The sequence below is a fragment of the Cupressus sempervirens genome, chromosome 4, assembly GCF_028749045.1.
Source record: "Cupressus sempervirens isolate cs-2001-9-10 chromosome 4, ASM2874904v1, whole genome shotgun sequence".
Taxonomy (NCBI): Eukaryota; Viridiplantae; Streptophyta; class Pinopsida; order Cupressales; family Cupressaceae; genus Cupressus; species Cupressus sempervirens.
The window spans coordinates 90,223,564-90,240,270 of record NC_143121.1 but is presented as its reverse complement, the minus strand read 5'-3'; the positions used below and the strand labels follow the sequence as shown (position 1 = coordinate 90,240,270).

Here is a 16,707-nt window from a genome sequence, read left to right as displayed (position 1 = left end):
TTCTCGAGGCACCTATTTTCATTTTCATAAATCCTAGCTGTGATTAAAATAACTTTGAGATTAAATGAAAATAGACACCTCGAAAAAGATTACTCTCAGCGTAATATATATATATAAACTATTTTATAAACTATAATAATTTTATTAAGATAAAATAAAAATTAAAGACAAGTACTAAACCACTATGTGGTATATTTCTTGTACATGTATTTCTTAGATAGCCACTGGTGTAGTGAGGTTTCGTAGAAGATTTCAAATTTGCACAAATTGTACTGTGTATTCTGATTCGACCAACCGTGAAAAATTAGTATACCCTTATTCCATACGCTGAATCCAAAAGTGGGAAACAAGTTTTTGATTTCCAGCTGTTAAGCTCTTTTTAAGATAAAAGGAAAGAACAGGCTCAACTGATTCATTTTATTTCTTCATATAGATGCCATGAATGCTTCAACCATCAACCATCCAACCTGAACAATGTCAGAGGCCATTAATTTTCCCTGTGAAAATAAATATTTAATGGACCCTCGTCAACAAAACCCTGTAAAAACTAATTAATGCGGAATAGTTATAACGCTGTCTATCACCTTTTTTAAAAAACAAGTATCAAATTTTACGTATTTGCTCTGAATGAAAATCAACTACCACTAACGTAGGTCTTATAAACATACCATGACAATAAGACATAAGGTCGGAATTTCAACTCTGCTACATGAACACAGTATAAACTGTGCTGTTTTAGGAGTATGGATAGTAGAGACAGTTTTGGCACATGGCATACAGTGATGGTGGGTGTGTTTGCATGGAGTGCGGCGTTTGTTGTTCTGAGGAAGATGATGTGGGATAGGTCATTTGATTTCTGCAATAGACTTGTGTCAATGCTACATGTGGGTGTGGCTCTTTGGCTTTCATCAGCTTCTATCAAGGACTGGAGGCATCCCCTACATCCTTTGGCCTCTCCTTCTTCACCATTACAGGTATTTATGCTTCAAGATTGAAGTTTTATTTATATTTTTCATTCAACAGATTAACAGAAGCTTCATGTAGCCTTAGTTATTAAAGAGCTTACTTTTAGTACCCCTTTAGACCAAAATAGTCTTTATCAAAGTAAATGCCTTGTTTTGTGGAGATTGTTGCTGAGTTTTACAGTTATTTCAAAGTTTGTTTGAGTGTGTTGGTTTAAGATTTCATGTTCTAGGTCTTATTGGCAAAATTTGAATATCTCTGTTGTGTTTCTTTCATCTCAATGGTAGGTTCATATTATCTCTTACAACTTTTAATTGATCTGGGAATAGTTTGTTTTCATAACATTTTCTAAATGTATGAAAAAAACTAGTCTTGGTTGTGATCTGAATGGTAAGTACAATCCGTAGCAGAGTAGTTATTACTAGATCTTTATGAGTAAGCTTAAACAACATATTCTGGGCTTTGGCTTTTTTAAATGATTCATCTGAAAACCGAAATGACCTCAATCACGAAGAACAAATTTTCTAAAAGTTCATAATAGCTTTTCAAGCGTGAAAACTATCTATAGTAGGCTATGTCCACAAAAGCATATAAATGAATTTTCTTTGCCCTTATATTTTTACATACAAATGCCAACAGGCCGAATGATTGCATGAAACGGTATAAAGGGCATATTACAACTTACAATTGACCCACACAATGGTATCTCGTTATTTATCAAACTATAAGGTCGGAAATTGGATGCAATTTTACTTGTGAGGTCAGCAATGGGATTCTGTTTCACTGGTGAGGTTATGGGCATTTAAAGCGTCTTCCAGGGTTGAAATGTTATGGAGCTACCTTGGCATCAGGTGGTCTCTCTGTTCTAAGTACAAGTAATTGGTGAACATGATGCAATAGAATATAGACAATTACTTCTCATGGCTTCGTGGAAGAACGTGAAGAGGGGAAACCCTTTTAATCAGATATGCAGGATTCAGGTGATTCTTCCTCAGATTAAGTTTAACCTTGTAGTCATCAAGACTGCCTTCTTCTGTCTATCAAGCTCGATACTCTAGAATATCTGTACGGCCAAGATCAAACTTGAAAACTCTAATAGTTGTAGGTGAGCAATTGAAACCCTGAGTCTTCGTGGCCTCAAATGTTTTTAAAAACATTTCAATAATCTTAGGGAGGCCCTTTGCCATCAAGTGGGCACAATGTTGGGACAAAAAGAAGAAGGGATTGCATTCTCAAAATATGATGGAATAGGAGGTATGTTGGGACAAAAAGAAAAGAGATTGGAATTCTCAAAATCTTCCATGACTAGGGTTTCATTCACCATGTCTACTGACTGAATGCACTTTACAGAATTCTGATGGACCTCCATTCAGCAAGTCAGTACCTGCCTTCGCTTAGGTTGACATGAAGATTGGTTTGTGAAAAGTTTGATTCTCATTATCAGAACCTAAGAAAAGATTTTTCAAATTAAAAACTTGAATTGGAAGGAAGATAACTTTAGTCCATCACGGCCGTGGAAAAGTAAGTGCTCTATTTATATCTCACGGAACACTAACTTGAGACAGGACTATTATGCCAATCTGTAGAAACCAATCATATTCATGAAAACATCAATATTTTAGAAGTAGAGATTTATAGTCACACAGATCCTTGCAGATATAATCTTCAATCATTAGCTTTATTTTTCAAAGTGAAAGCTTCTTAAATCAAAGTGATGCACAGCTGCAAGTACAAGCCATTTGTATGTTTCTTTTATAATCTTTAGTGCTTACATATTCAAGAGATTATTGTTTCTATATTCTAATCCTAACCAAAACAAGTTCAATTTGTTTCCAAAGATTTCCCATTGTACAATTATAGGGATTGTTTCCTAACTTGTTGATATGTATTCATTTCATATGGATGTCAAATGACTTTATTGAACAGAACTAGATCTCTAGGGAGGATCGTATTTTTTACATTTGCCTAATAATTTTTTATGGCCTTCAATAGTCTTTAGTCAATAACTCCTAGTACTATGCAAAATTTCGAATGGAGCTCACAGATCTTACGAATCCTCTTTATTGATAACTTCCAGTGTTAATTTATTACAATTTTGTTAAAGTCTGATGTATAGCTCCCGTTGAATTGCAGATTCGAGCATTAGCAGTGAGTCTTTCATATTTCATTTATGATTCCATTTGTTGCCTCTTCGAGACTCCCATCAGCATTTCGAATTGCATCCATCATACAGTCAGCATATTGGGCCTCCTTGGAGGAATATATTATGGTGTAGTATGTTCTTTGACCAAATTTATCCATTCAAATTTTTATCATTTTAATATGCTAGAATACAAAAATCAAAGATTTAGCAATAGATAAGTTGAAAACTAGTCAATACCAACTGATTTAGATTTTTGGTGGTGATATTTGCTTATATTAATTCTTTTAATTACCATTTTTTATTTTGTTAGTATAGAAATTTCAATATGTATGTGTTAAAATGTTCTATTGCGGGTGAAAGAATTCTCAGTGATTTTTGTGGCTGTGAAACAGAGATATTGTAATAAAGGAGTACATTTTTGAGTGAAACATATCGGCTCTCACCATATCTTGTCCATATTGAATTGGTTGGACATAAACAGTTGCAACTCCCAAAGTTGAATCGTTTTTGTTTTAAATAGACAATTTATCCCATTCTTTAGGTACTCGGTACAACCTTTCAAGAGATTGTCAAAACTATTAGGTATTTATTAAGTTTATTCCCTTTTACATAAATTGAAGAACCAATGTCAAGCCTTGTGAAGCATCTCTCCTAACACTAATCTCTTATTCGTACGATGAAACAGTACATTACCATGAGTGCATACTAATTAGTAAACTCCAGGTAGATTTTAGTCCTAAAGATATTAGCCAACTACTTCTGGATACAAAATTCAGCATATAATTAGATGGGAGCTACCTACTAAATATCATTGGATATTCTTTTTATATTAAATATAGAGTATCGAAACAGATTATGAGGAGCTACTGCTCCAGATTGTTCCAGTATAGATCACCTAACAAAGTAACAAAAGTAGCAGTTTTGTTTATACAACTGATAGCATACTATATGAAAATACCATGCTGATCAGATAGTCCCAAGCACCTATGATGTTATTACCGCAATCTATTTTGTCACATTCATATGTCCCGAGGGGATGGCACAATCAGGTTTGGATCAATCTCATTAGGTTCACACTGATTATCTCCTTTCTTTTTTTTGGGTTCTTCATCAGGTCCGGGTCTGGTAATCTTTCTCTCGTCCAGATGTTTTTTCAGCATCTTGAGCTCCACTTTGTTCAGGCTATTTCTTCCATGTGGGAAAAAGTGAGCTGATTTAAGTTTTGTTTTATATTCTCATGATGCCCTCTTCCAACAATATAATGAACTGGTCGTTAAGTATCTCCATTGTTGCATAGACCTGAAACATGGCTGTAAGGAAGGTGAGCTCACTCTAGAAATTGGTAAATGCCTCCTTTTTCTCTGGAAGAGCTCAGCATTCCCCGCCTTCTATGACAAGCATAAAATCTCTTTAGTAAGATTAAGTCAAAATTTATCCAACTAAAAGTTAAGCGCATCAACATAACCAGCCAAAATCTCATGCCAGGAAAAAGTCAATTTTATCATTCCAAACAACTGCTGTAATAGTTCTAAACATTGCCATATAATAAATTCATGCTGTAATAGGTATATATGGTCGGTGGAATACACCATATACCTTCAAAATTTTAGCTCTCATATAATATATTATATTAAATAAGTAGTAATTATCAAAAAAAGCAGTGCTTGGAAAGGACTGTGCAACTGCAGAGAAGACCTAAATGATATCGATATAAAATATTGAGCTTTTATGTAAATGCGCCATCTAATGATGATTCTTAAAATCTGTGAAATTATAATTTATGAATTGATAACTTTAGAATTTTACAAGAATGACTTTAAAGGAAGCAACTAAAAGCTTGAAGTTCCACAGTCCATATCAACGATTTATCACAGATTCCTTGATTTGACTGTAATATTTTTATCATAGATTTTTCGGCTCAAATTTCATCATCGAGACTTTGTTGAATAGTTTTTACTTTTTTATGAAGATGTCTTTTCTATTTTTAACATCAACTATTATTTTCTATTAAGATCAAGACTTCGTTTATTTGAAAAAGGCTTTTGGTTTGAAAGGCTAAGTTATGACATAATCAATAAACTCATCTTCTCTGCATTTGTGTCAGTGCGGGTCAGAGTTGGTTGGATGTTTGTGGCTGATGGAGATATCAAATCCCTTTATGCACATGAGGGAGCTTCTAAAGGAGCTTGGTTACAAGGACTCAAATTTGAGTCTCACAAATGACGTGAGTGCCTTCACAAATGACGTGGTTGAGTATATATTAGGTCATTGCCTTCCTATTTGTGTTCTAACTTCCTATATAAATAAATAATTTACAGTTCTAATCCACACTGAACGACTTTTTTCATGAATGACAGATCTGCTTTGCCCTCATTTTTAGTGTTGCTAGACTCATTATGGGGCCTTATCTTACATATTTAACATTGACTGCAAACAATCCCTTAATTATCAAGGTAAGTACTGGGATGGCATGTCTGACTTGGGCACCTAACTTACAATGGAGAGCTTCAGCCCTTATTCTCATTGACAAAAAGTTGACAGTTTTTTCTTATGCCAATAAACATAACTGGTGTTTGATGCAGGCAACAGCATTTGGCTTACAGGTGGTCAGTATCTTCTGGTTCTACAAGATAGTCAGAATGGTATACTACAAATTGTCCAAAAGAAAGAGGATGGAACCGAAAGTTTCATGACTAGATGTTAAAAAGTGCATCATCAGTCCTTTCTAGAAACATTTAATGGGACTTATCTTTAGCCAATTGGTTAAATTTTCACACATTTGTTCAAAAATTGATCATGCCAGATGGTCCGATGAATAATTAAAAAATTAAACAATTTTAGTACAAAATGTTCAAATATAATGTTGTCACTTTGCTGAACTGATAAGAGCTTGTAGCAGATTCTACGTTCCTTGCTAAAAATAACAAATTATTACCTACATATATTATTTGATTGACTGGAGGTTCTGTTATTAAATTTAAAAGGTTTGCATTGTACAAGTAGCATATTTGTTTTTTCTGATACCAGATGATATACTGGCACAACAATGCATGCATGCTGTGATGTTGACATTATGCCTAAATTAAGTAATTCTGTTTTCTTTTATGGAATGGGTAGGCTCTTCCCATTCTTCTAGATTTAACTGTGTAGATTTTATCATTGTCAATGTTTTGGATCAAGCTTCAAGATGCATTTTCAGGACATGAGAACTGGAGTTTGAGTAAAAGACAAAAAAGAGCAGTGATATAATCTACAGAGTGAAATTCAGAAGAATATAGACAAATTATTATGGACAGTAGAAATTTCATGATTTTAAATGAGTAGTCTTACACCGTGACATATATTATGGGGTTCTGTTAAGCGAGCTAATAAGCACATTGTAACAAAATGTCTTGTTATAGTTTTTTTTAGCAAAATGCTTATGGCGTGTAATATATTAAGTAAATAAAATAGTACAATCAAGTTAAAAGTAAGAGAATTCCAGCTTAAGATCCACATAAAGAAGCCAAGTTCGTGGGAGAGAGTCCTCAAACCACCACAAATACAATGAAGGAAGACACTCCATACATCATACAGGAGCCAATAGTCCTAGCTGACAAAGAAGATATCGTCCCCAAACATTTAGACAAAAACAGCACTGGGTATGAGCAATAATAGATTTGCAATGGACAAGAAAGGTAGAATGTACCACGAACTGCATATATTAAAAACGGAAGGCACCAAATAGCACAGCAGAACACTTTCAACTATATCCGCGGGCAGAAATATATCCAAGGGCACTAAGAGTGCCAAAAACAGCAGCTACACATCCACTGTCAGCCAAGAAAATCAGTAACCTGACCACTAAGAACAAAACCAGCAAAACCCACTGCCCACTGAGCACAAAAAGTTGTCAAGAGCAAATCAACAGAGAAAATGAACACAGGAGAACGAAAAAGAACCCTGAATTACACGAGAACATCCAAAACTAAAAGACTTACACTGAACAACAAGAACCCATGATAGGAGGATGGTCCAAGCACAGACAGGAGCATATCAAATAGGAGAAACCACAATACATGCTACACTAATCAGAGGCTCCTCACGTGCTTCATGACCCCATGAGATAGGTTCACCTGGATTTAGAAGACATCCTTTGTCGGCCAATGTGTCTGCGACACCATTCGCCTCCCTGAAGCAGTGAAGAACATGATAAGAATCAAAGAGGGTAAGATGTCCCATACCTCATCATGGATGTACCTAACTTCCCAACTGAGCAGTGATAATGTGCTACAATCACCCTCAATGACTAAGCTTGCAACTTTAAGAGCAGCTGCCAGCTTCACCCCTGCTAGGAGAGTCCTGGCTTCAGCAACGTTATTAGTATTATCGGGAACCCTGACAGCTGCAGCCACCAAGAAGAAGCCATTTGCATCCCTGAGGACTGTCCACTAACCAAAAATACATGGGTTGCCTTTCGAACCATTGTCGAAGTTCAGTTTGATCATATTGTAGGGTGGGGGCTTCCATCTAGCTTGATGTATTACCGCTCTAAGAAAATGACGGAGTCAATGGAAGTGAAACACGACTGAGAACTCCTAGTGTTAAGATAATATGCATTATACAGCTTCAGAAATTCATGTTTCCAATTTTTGAAAAACCACTTCTATGGAACTATGGAACAACACTCATTTTGAAACTTCTTCTATTTCGCCCCCCACCAAATGTTCCAAACTAAAATTGACAGGGCAACTACCCAAATAGCAACAAAAAAGGAATTGTGGTGCGGTTAAGCCACACATCACATGTCGTACCGATATCACTACCAAGGGGGGCAGACCAATGAAGTTTCCCTTTCAGCCGCTCCTAGCAAGAAGTGGCAAAAGGGCAATAAAACAACATATGATTACTTCATTCCGCATGTGTTTCACATAGATTGTGTGTTGAGAATTGTTTCAACCTTGCTGAGTTTTTTTCAGATAATTCTAGAATTTGTCTATGGTAGTTTTTCACATGTTTATGAAATGGAAAAAGGTGTATGAGTTGTTAAAAATGTGTGTTGTTCCAAGTACAATACACGAGAATCATTTTTAAAGTATAAACAATTTATTATGTCTTTTATGGGGCTCTAAAGTAGAGGACAAAATTATGAATGAAAATGTTATTCTTAGAGTTACAAATGACAAATGGGTAACATGTGGCATAGTTATTTTGCTTATAGTTTTGGCCTATGGTTTTGTAAAACCACAAATGGTTTCCAAGTTGTAAATCACTATAAAAGGAGGGCTTGGGGAGGTGTTTGAATCATAGAGTTTTGTTTGCAAGACTGGGTGCTAGGAGTCTCTCTGAGTTCGAGTCTGAGTTTGAATTGTGGTGATACACTCTTGTAAGAACTTGTATTGCAAGTGTATTTTAATCCTCTTGATTTGAGAGTACATTGTGTGAGTTTTGGAAGGTGGGGTTTTTCTTCCGGAAGGGTTTCCTCATTGTAATCATTGTGTTATGTGTTCATTGTTATTTTGATTGTGTTATTATGCTTTCTTGAGATCTTTGCAATCGTTAGTTGAATTTGCATAACCATCCTCACAAGATTAGTTGTAGGAAGCAATTCCACACACATTTTCTTCCTTACATTGTGATCAAATGCAATTGTTATTCCAAGATGAACTAGCCTATCATTGGTCAATATCCTATCAGTGAGAACACACCATAGAAAAAAAAGTCAGCCTTGGGGAGAACTTTTGGATCCCATCAAAATGAATCTTTTTAGAGCGTGAAAGAACATTATTTCTTGCAATAAGGTGATGGGGTCCATATGAGTTGATCTTGTGATTCCATGTCTTTTGAAGAATCATAAAAGACTGATCTTTTGACCTTTTGGAATCGGTGTATTTAAGAGATCTTTTCATGTTGCTCGAGGGTAACTAGTGGTGTTACTGATATTGAAATAATTTTTAAATTTAGACCCCCATAAGGCTAACAGAGTCTCCTTAACCTGCCCCAAAGATTCAATAAAGTTGATTGGAGGAAAATTATTCTAGGAATCACCCCATAAATCATCTTTTGACCCATCTTATATAATCCAAGAAAGAAAGGGAAGGAACACATCCATATATTTGATCACGAAATTGCATATGTGAGACTCGCTAAAAGGGTTAGAAATGATTTTTTTTTATTTCCTGTCTATTTGTCATCCAAGTACTTATATTTTAGTATTGCAACCCACTTCAAAAGAGGATTATAAAACATTTTCCAAACAAGCAAGCTAGCACCCAATAGGAAATTCCTACACTCAATACAATTCATAGAGAAGATTTTGGACTTAGCAACTTTGATTTTTTGACCCAAACACAACCGATAGTCATCTAAAATTTGTTTGATGGCAATATATTCTCCCATTGTGACTACCCCAAACAGTAACATATCATCAACAAATAAATTGTGCATCATTGAAATGTTTGAATCTGGAATAGTAATCCCACTCCACAAGTTATCATTGTTAGCAATAGCTATGAAGTGGCTTAGGGCTTCTTCCATGATAATATAAAGGCAAGGAGATAGTGGGTTTCCTTGTTTGATACCTTGAGATGACTGAAAAAACATACATTTTTTGCCACTGATGATAATCGAGAATTTGGTCCCAAATATTAGTGCCAAAGTCCATTTACACTATGTTATGGGAGAAATCAAAATTTAGCAACTCTTAGCGAATCTAAGTTTTTGTCCACTTTATCATTTATGCCTTGTGCATATCATGTTTAATGCATCTCTTGTAAATTATGTTGTTTTATAGTGTGAAGAGTCTCATGAGCCACAAGAGCCCTCTCCGATGTCTTGTTATCATGCACAAAACCCACTTCCTCTGAGATGTATTAATTGAGGGTGACCAAACTTCTCAATAGCAACTTGAGTGAGATCTCCTAGAGTGTGAAACATAGTACATTAAATGACTTGGAAGAAGCAAAATAGTTTTTGCCAATTCATCATTTGAAATGCACGACAAATCATGATGATAGGATGTATGTTTTTCCTTTTATAGTGTCATTGGGAGATACTAGTTTTGATCTTGATTTGTACTCGTTATTATATTGCCCTTGATAGCATATTTGCATGATACTAAAGTTGACAAATCTCTCAACATTTTCATCAGGCACCATGGGAGATGTGCATCAATAATTTTGAATGTTGAGTTGATAGAAATGATCAAATAAAGTTGCAAATATGATTCAGTGTCATTGATTCCCTAGTCAAGTAGTGTTGTTGAATATAGATTGTTTGTAAGTGTGGAACCTATCATGGAACAATTATTATTTTTTCAATGATTTCAACCCTACTATTTTCTGGTGAGACAATTGCTTTATTAGTTTGAAAGCTATCGTTTGTTTGATTGATGAAGAGGATTTGAAAATATAAGATGACAAGAGGACCTAGAGAAATGTTGACTTATTTGGTGTATAAAAGGAGCACTAAGACCAAGTAAGACATTGATGATATCATGTATTGTTGATCTACTTAAGGCTAAAGTGAATGGTTGCTTTAGCTAAGCCAAGAAATAAGTGTTTTCATAAAAAGTGTCTTCCAAGCCTGGCTGAGCAAATAGTGTAAGCCAAGCAAATTCTAGTTTAGGTCGAGCAGAAAGTTAGTACGTGCTAAGTGTCAAGAAAATATTATAATTGTCAAGCATTAGGTAAATAAAAATGGTGACTAAGCTGAGAAGACATAGTTGATACCGAGCAACCCAGTGTTGGCCAAGCATCAGAAGACTGTTATTATCGAGTGAACAGAGTAGATGTCGAGTGATAGAAAAAGTGTTAAATCGAAGATTTGACAAATCTGAGCTGACTAATTTGATTTCTTGAATTGTGTGAGGCATGTGGAAGATAAGTATGATGAGATGGTGGCACATAATTCAAGATAAACCATTTTGAGGCAAATTCAAATAGGATTGTAAGAGAAGTTTTTAGAGGGACTAAAATGGAAAAGTGGGTACATTCAATGAATCTTACCTAACCCTAAAATGGATGATTGTGGTTAAACAATAAAAGACCTAAATTCTCTATTTATAGAGATAGCAAGATAGAAACAAAAGTTGTCATGTGCGAGAACCTAAGGAAGAAAAGAAGTTTAAGGTGTTGCTTCATATGGTGGCCGAGTAGAAGAGACTGCAATTGACATTAAAAACAAGAAGGCTTATGAAATGTCCCTTTTCTGATTTTTCATGATATTTCCAACCTCTAATTAGATCTTTAAAATCAAACAACTGCTATCACAAAGATCCACCAAATTCCTTAAGAAACCCCAAATCGGGTATGTTGAAAATAGTGCTAAAAGCTTCACAACTTCACAAATTATTAATGAATCTGAAAATGGAAATTTTTACAGAACTTTCAGCAGCATAACAGCCTACAAATTGATATTTCCAGATCCGTATAGCCTTTACACAAAAGCTCGAAAATGTAGGACCAAAACTATGCTCATCGGGCTCCCGAAATAGCACAAAATATGCTCGGAAACACCACAAGAACACTAATAATCTATCTCAGAAGTTTAATCACGTCCCAATATATATATTCAGCTCTATTTTAACAGCTTAAAGTATAAAATACAGCAGCAACCAAAACTGATATGAAATACTCAACCGGAAACACCAAACTCTTACAAAAATACACCCGGAAACTCACAAATCTGCACTGTTCAGCACAAAGGCAAACTCTGTATGAGCATGCACATGGAATGGCTTCAAACTCCCGTCCTTAGCCTTCCTGGAAACCTGCAAACTCTCGTTCTTGGGTCTCCCTGGAAACCTGCAAACTCCCGTTCTTGGGTCTCCTTCTCCACAGGTTTGGCAGCCTCTGAAGAATAACAAAGAATGAGTGAAAATCAAGTCTGGAATCCCCCCAAAATGCCTCCAAACCTCTTTAAAAAGGGAATAACTGTAACTCACGTCCAAGAGAGGTTAATGAAACATATTTTAATAATAATTATCATTTATTAGTCCAACGGTTTCCAAAGATTAACTCCCTTTTTCCGAAACTTCACTTTCTTGGGCCTGCCTGTCTTAGCAAAGATTATTATTTTTTTATTATTTGAAAAGGGGACATGACAAGTCCTCCCCTCCCAAACATTGCTTGTCCTCAAGCAATGGCTGAACAATAAACCAATCAATCCTCCTGGATCCCAAATGTAGTCATGAACTATACTACTACCAATTAACACAGACTCCTGCAAGATCCTCTGCAATATGACCAAGAGGAATCCATAATCAAACTGGCAATTATAGCTCAACCAAACTCCAAAATCACCATTACCACAGTAAAAAACCCATGAGACACAAACTCTTAGAATATCAAAACCCAAGTAAAATGGACTACCAACATAGTAAATACCATCAATGCATTCCACTGGCCTATATGGAATGTACAATCCAACTCTGCAACAATGGTGAATGCTCTCAAATGAAACTATACCAAGTATGGAGAATCCACACACTGTACAACTCCTGCAGTCAACACAACTCTGTAGATCATTGGCCACTGTCTCATAACCATAACTCCCATGCATCCCTGACGGTGAAAAGCCATCACAAGATAAACAACAAGAAATGGAACCCAAACCAAATTTTCCTGCCATCAACTCCTCAGCATAAGGATCAATTGTTAACTGATGTACATACCCTGCAATATAATGTTGATTAAAAAAACCAACCTCAGTCAATAGCTCACCATGAACAAGTGATACAACCCACTGTGACTGATCACTAGCTAAGTCAGGAGATGTCATAGCCAAAGGAGTAGAATCAATAACAACACTTGCTGAAGCATCACTCCAAAACTCCTGCTCTAAGTCATGTATTATCAAGCTATCAACTACAGAACTTGTCGCCATGTCGTGCCCATCACAACTCTCATCTTGAGGCATCAAACTATTCCATAACTGATGATAAGCACTAGGAACCAAAGTACATCTCTGTATCATAATCTCATCAACATGGTCATCAAAGGTAAATTGATGAGCGTACCTCACAGTGTAATGCCGATAGAATGCGCCAATCTCAGTCAGTGGCTCAGACTGTAATCTAGATGAAACTAACTGCAATTGATCATCAACCATGTTGGAACTGACTACTACCTCCAAAGATATCACCAAGGGAGTAGTATTACTAGCAGGAACCATGCCAACTGTCGACTCACCAACATCACACATGACCTTTGATACATCTCTAGTCTCTGTGCCTTTAGTACTAGAAGCCACCACCCTGTCAGGCATACAATAATCTGCTACAATACCCAACTCAACTAAACTTGACTCTAGTGGGAATGAACCTGATATGCCAATGTTAGTATCAAGGATGGATGCATCCCCATCTCCACTGTCTCTAACAATCTCAGCCATGGACATCCTCGAATCACCAAACACCATAGCTTGTGACTGTATAGAATCAGATAAAGACTGTAGTCGCTCTAACTCCATGGTCACCTTAGCCAAATGAAATTGTGACTCCTTGAAAGCCAACTGTGTACTCTCAAGAATCTCAGAAATCACCTCAAGCTGCTCAGTAAGCTCACTCACCTCATCTTCCTTGGCCAACAATGCATCATATGTTGTACTACCCCACTCCATAAGATAATCTCTGTCAGCTACCAACTGCATATAATTCTGTCTCAAAATCTGAATAGCCTCCCATAAAGAGTGGATCTCTGTCAAGGAAAGATAACTTCCTTCCTGCTCATCACTAGTAGGAGAACCCCATCCATAAACTGCTAATAACTGACGAGCAGCATCAAAATGTTGGCAAGTGATAGCAATGTCTCGATCACTAACTCTCAACTGATTAGACACATGATGGCATTGGCTTGACTGTCTCCTAAAAACCTCCTTTGATGCACTGTCTAAAGGAGTATCCTCAAAGTTACTAGTCTCTAGAGTATTACCATCCATGTCCCGTGAATCAACTCTAAAGCTCATATCAACATAGAGAGTATCAAAAACTGTAGCACTGCTGTCCAACTCCTCTGTACCCAAAGAAACTAAGTCTTCAAAATTGCCCACTACATCCTCCTGGATGTCATCAATGCCAATATGATCTTGGGACTCATCTGTACACACTGCCAAATATGAAAGATCATCAACACATTCCAGCAAGTATGGTCGACTGGATATATGAACAAAGCCCAACACCGGTGTATAAAAACTAATACCAACATCAGACAAGATACTGGCACAAGAAAAGACAACACCGTGTAATCTGCTAATCAAATCCATGATAGCACCCAAACAAACATTGCTACCAAAAAGTGTTAAAGATCTCCAGTCAACTGAATCCCAAATGCCAATATAACAATCTCGAGTCCATATCCGTAAACTAGAATCAACTGGTAACTCAAGCAAACTCCTCACCTGAGTAATATGACCAATACCAACTAACTCCACATACCTGTCATGATGAGATAATGAAGTCACAATACTATCTGTGTTCACCTTCAGCTGGTTGGACAAATCATGTGAAGTACTACCAGCCTCAACCTCATGTGATGAAGCATCTAACTGTGCCTGGTACTCTTTCTCAGCAAAGTCATGAATGCTCAATGTCTGCTCATCTCTACTAGGTATCTCACCATCCTGCACAACAACATCCTCATAATCATCATCTGAACCCACTACACTGCAGTCACTGCCTGTTGTAACTATACCATCCTGAATACCTGTGGCATCACCCTTTGACAACCTGTAAACAATTGTCTCAATTTGAGTATCAAGTTGACCCTTACTATCAATCTGTGTAATATCCTTTCCCACCACCTCCTGTGGCAGAGTAGAATCTGAGACCTCTACCTGGCTATCAGCTAGTTTCTCAAACTCCTCATGCAAGTTCTTGGAAATTGTGTCATCTGTCCTGTGAGAAAATCTGCCAAATAGAAATCCAGTCAACTTATCCACCTTAGTTGGGTCAGATAACATGTCATTTATACGGTGGTGCTCAACCAACTGTTTAGACATGTCATGGCTTATTTTCATAAGTTTATCTCGAATGTCTAAATAACCATCCTTTCTACTATTTTGACTCTGGCTATCAATTGTCCAAGATCGTTCCCTCTGAGACTCTGTACTATACCTGTCCATTCTGGATAAAGTAGAGTGTAACCCCAATAGGATATAACTTCTTCAAGCACCAAGAACTAACATGCAAATGATTAGAAGTAGCATGCAACCATAGATTTGGACATGCAACTGATTAGAAGCAACATGCAACCACCAAATTATGACATGCAAGATCTGGGTAGTTGTCAAAACTGACATGCAAACTTCTACAACCGCCAAATTCACCAAGAACTAATAGGCAAATGATTAGAAATAGCATGAAACCATAGATTTGGACATGCAACTGATTAGAAGCAACATGCAACCACCAAATTATGACATGCAAGATTTGGGTAGTTGTCAAAACTGACATGCAAGATCTGGGTACTTGTCAAAACTGAAATGCAAACTTCTACAACCACCAAATTCACCAAGAACTAACATGAAAATGATTAGAAGTAGCATGCAACCATAAATTTTTACATGCAGCTGATTAGAAGCAACATGCAATCATAAATTATGACATGCAAGATTTGGGTAGTTCTCAAAACTGAAATGCAAGATCTGGGTAGTTGTCAAAACTGACCTGCAACTTCTACAAACCCTCAGGCTGGCAAGATCATGGCTCTGATACCACTGAAATGTCCCTTTTCTGATTTTTCATGATATTTCCAACCTCTAATCAGATCTTTAAAATCAAACAACTGCTATCACAAAGATCCACCAAATTCCTTAAGAAACCCCAAATCGGGTATGTTGAAAATAGTGCTAAAAGCTTCACAACTTCACAAATTATTAATGAATCTGAAAATGGAAATTTTTACAGAACTTTCAGCAACATAACAGCCTACAAATTGATATTTCCAGATCCGTATAGCCTTTACACAAAAGCTCGAAAATGTAGGACCAAAACTATGCTCATCGGGCTCCCGAAATAGCACAAAATATGCTCGGAAACACCACAAGAACACTAATAATCTATCTCAGAAGTTTAATCACGTCCCAATATATATATTCAGCTCTATTTTAACAGCTTAAAGTATAAAATACAGCAGCAACCAAAACTGATATGAAATACTCAACTGGAAACACCAAACTCTTACAAAAATACACCCGGAAACTCACAAATCTGCACTGTTCAGCACAAAGGCAAACTCTGTATGAGCATGCACATGGAATGGCTTCAAACTCCCGTCCTTAGCCTTCCTAGAAACCTGCAAACTCCCGTTCTTGGGTCTCCCTGGAAACCTGCAAACTCCCGTTCTTGGGTCTCCTTCTCCACAGGTTTGGCAGCCTCTGAAGAATAACAAAGAATGAGTGAAAATCAAGTCTGGAATCCCCCCAAAATGCCTCCAAACCTCTTTAAAAAGGGAATAAATGTAACTCACGTCCAAGAGAGGTTAATGAAACATATTTTAATAATAATTATCATTTATTAGTCCAACGGTTTCCAAAGATTAACTCCCTTTTTCCGAAACTTCACTTTCTTGGGCCTGCCTGTCTTAGCAAAGATTATTATTTTTTTATTATTTGAAAAGGGGACA

General features: G+C 36.5%; 1 protein-coding gene and 1 long non-coding RNA gene across 2 annotated transcripts; one reads left to right on the top strand and one right to left on the bottom strand.

The window, feature by feature from the left end:
* The first annotated feature begins 274 nt into the window (after positions 1-274).
* On the top strand, positions 275-6,111 carry LOC149560057 (uncharacterized). Its single transcript, XM_089824491.1, has 5 exons — positions 275-974; positions 3,097-3,237; positions 5,211-5,330; positions 5,464-5,559; positions 5,689-6,111. Exons 1-5 carry the CDS (start codon positions 744-746, stop codon positions 5,797-5,799), a joined length of 699 nt encoding a protein of 232 aa, XP_089680617.1. The 5' UTR covers positions 275-743; the 3' UTR covers positions 5,800-6,111.
* Positions 3,902-7,853, bottom strand: LOC149560056 (uncharacterized). Its single transcript, XR_016363657.1, has 2 exons — positions 6,795-7,853; positions 3,902-6,698 (listed from the first exon to the last, which is right to left on the bottom strand). It is a non-coding gene; the product is annotated as an uncharacterized LOC149560056 (long non-coding RNA).
* Positions 7,854-16,707: the final 8,854 nt, after the last annotated feature.

Excerpts from the sequence above, each read along its gene's own strand:
- LOC149560057 (XM_089824491.1), top strand. The coding sequence starts at position 744 with ATGGATAGTAGAGACAGTTTTGGCACATGGCATACAGTGATGGTGGGT. Across the intron at positions 3,238-5,210 it reads GAGGAATATATTATGGTGTA|TGCGGGTCAGAGTTGGTTGG; the intron begins GTATGTTCTTTG and ends CATTTGTGTCAG. Across the intron at positions 5,560-5,688 it reads ACAATCCCTTAATTATCAAG|GCAACAGCATTTGGCTTACA; the intron begins GTAAGTACTGGG and ends TGTTTGATGCAG.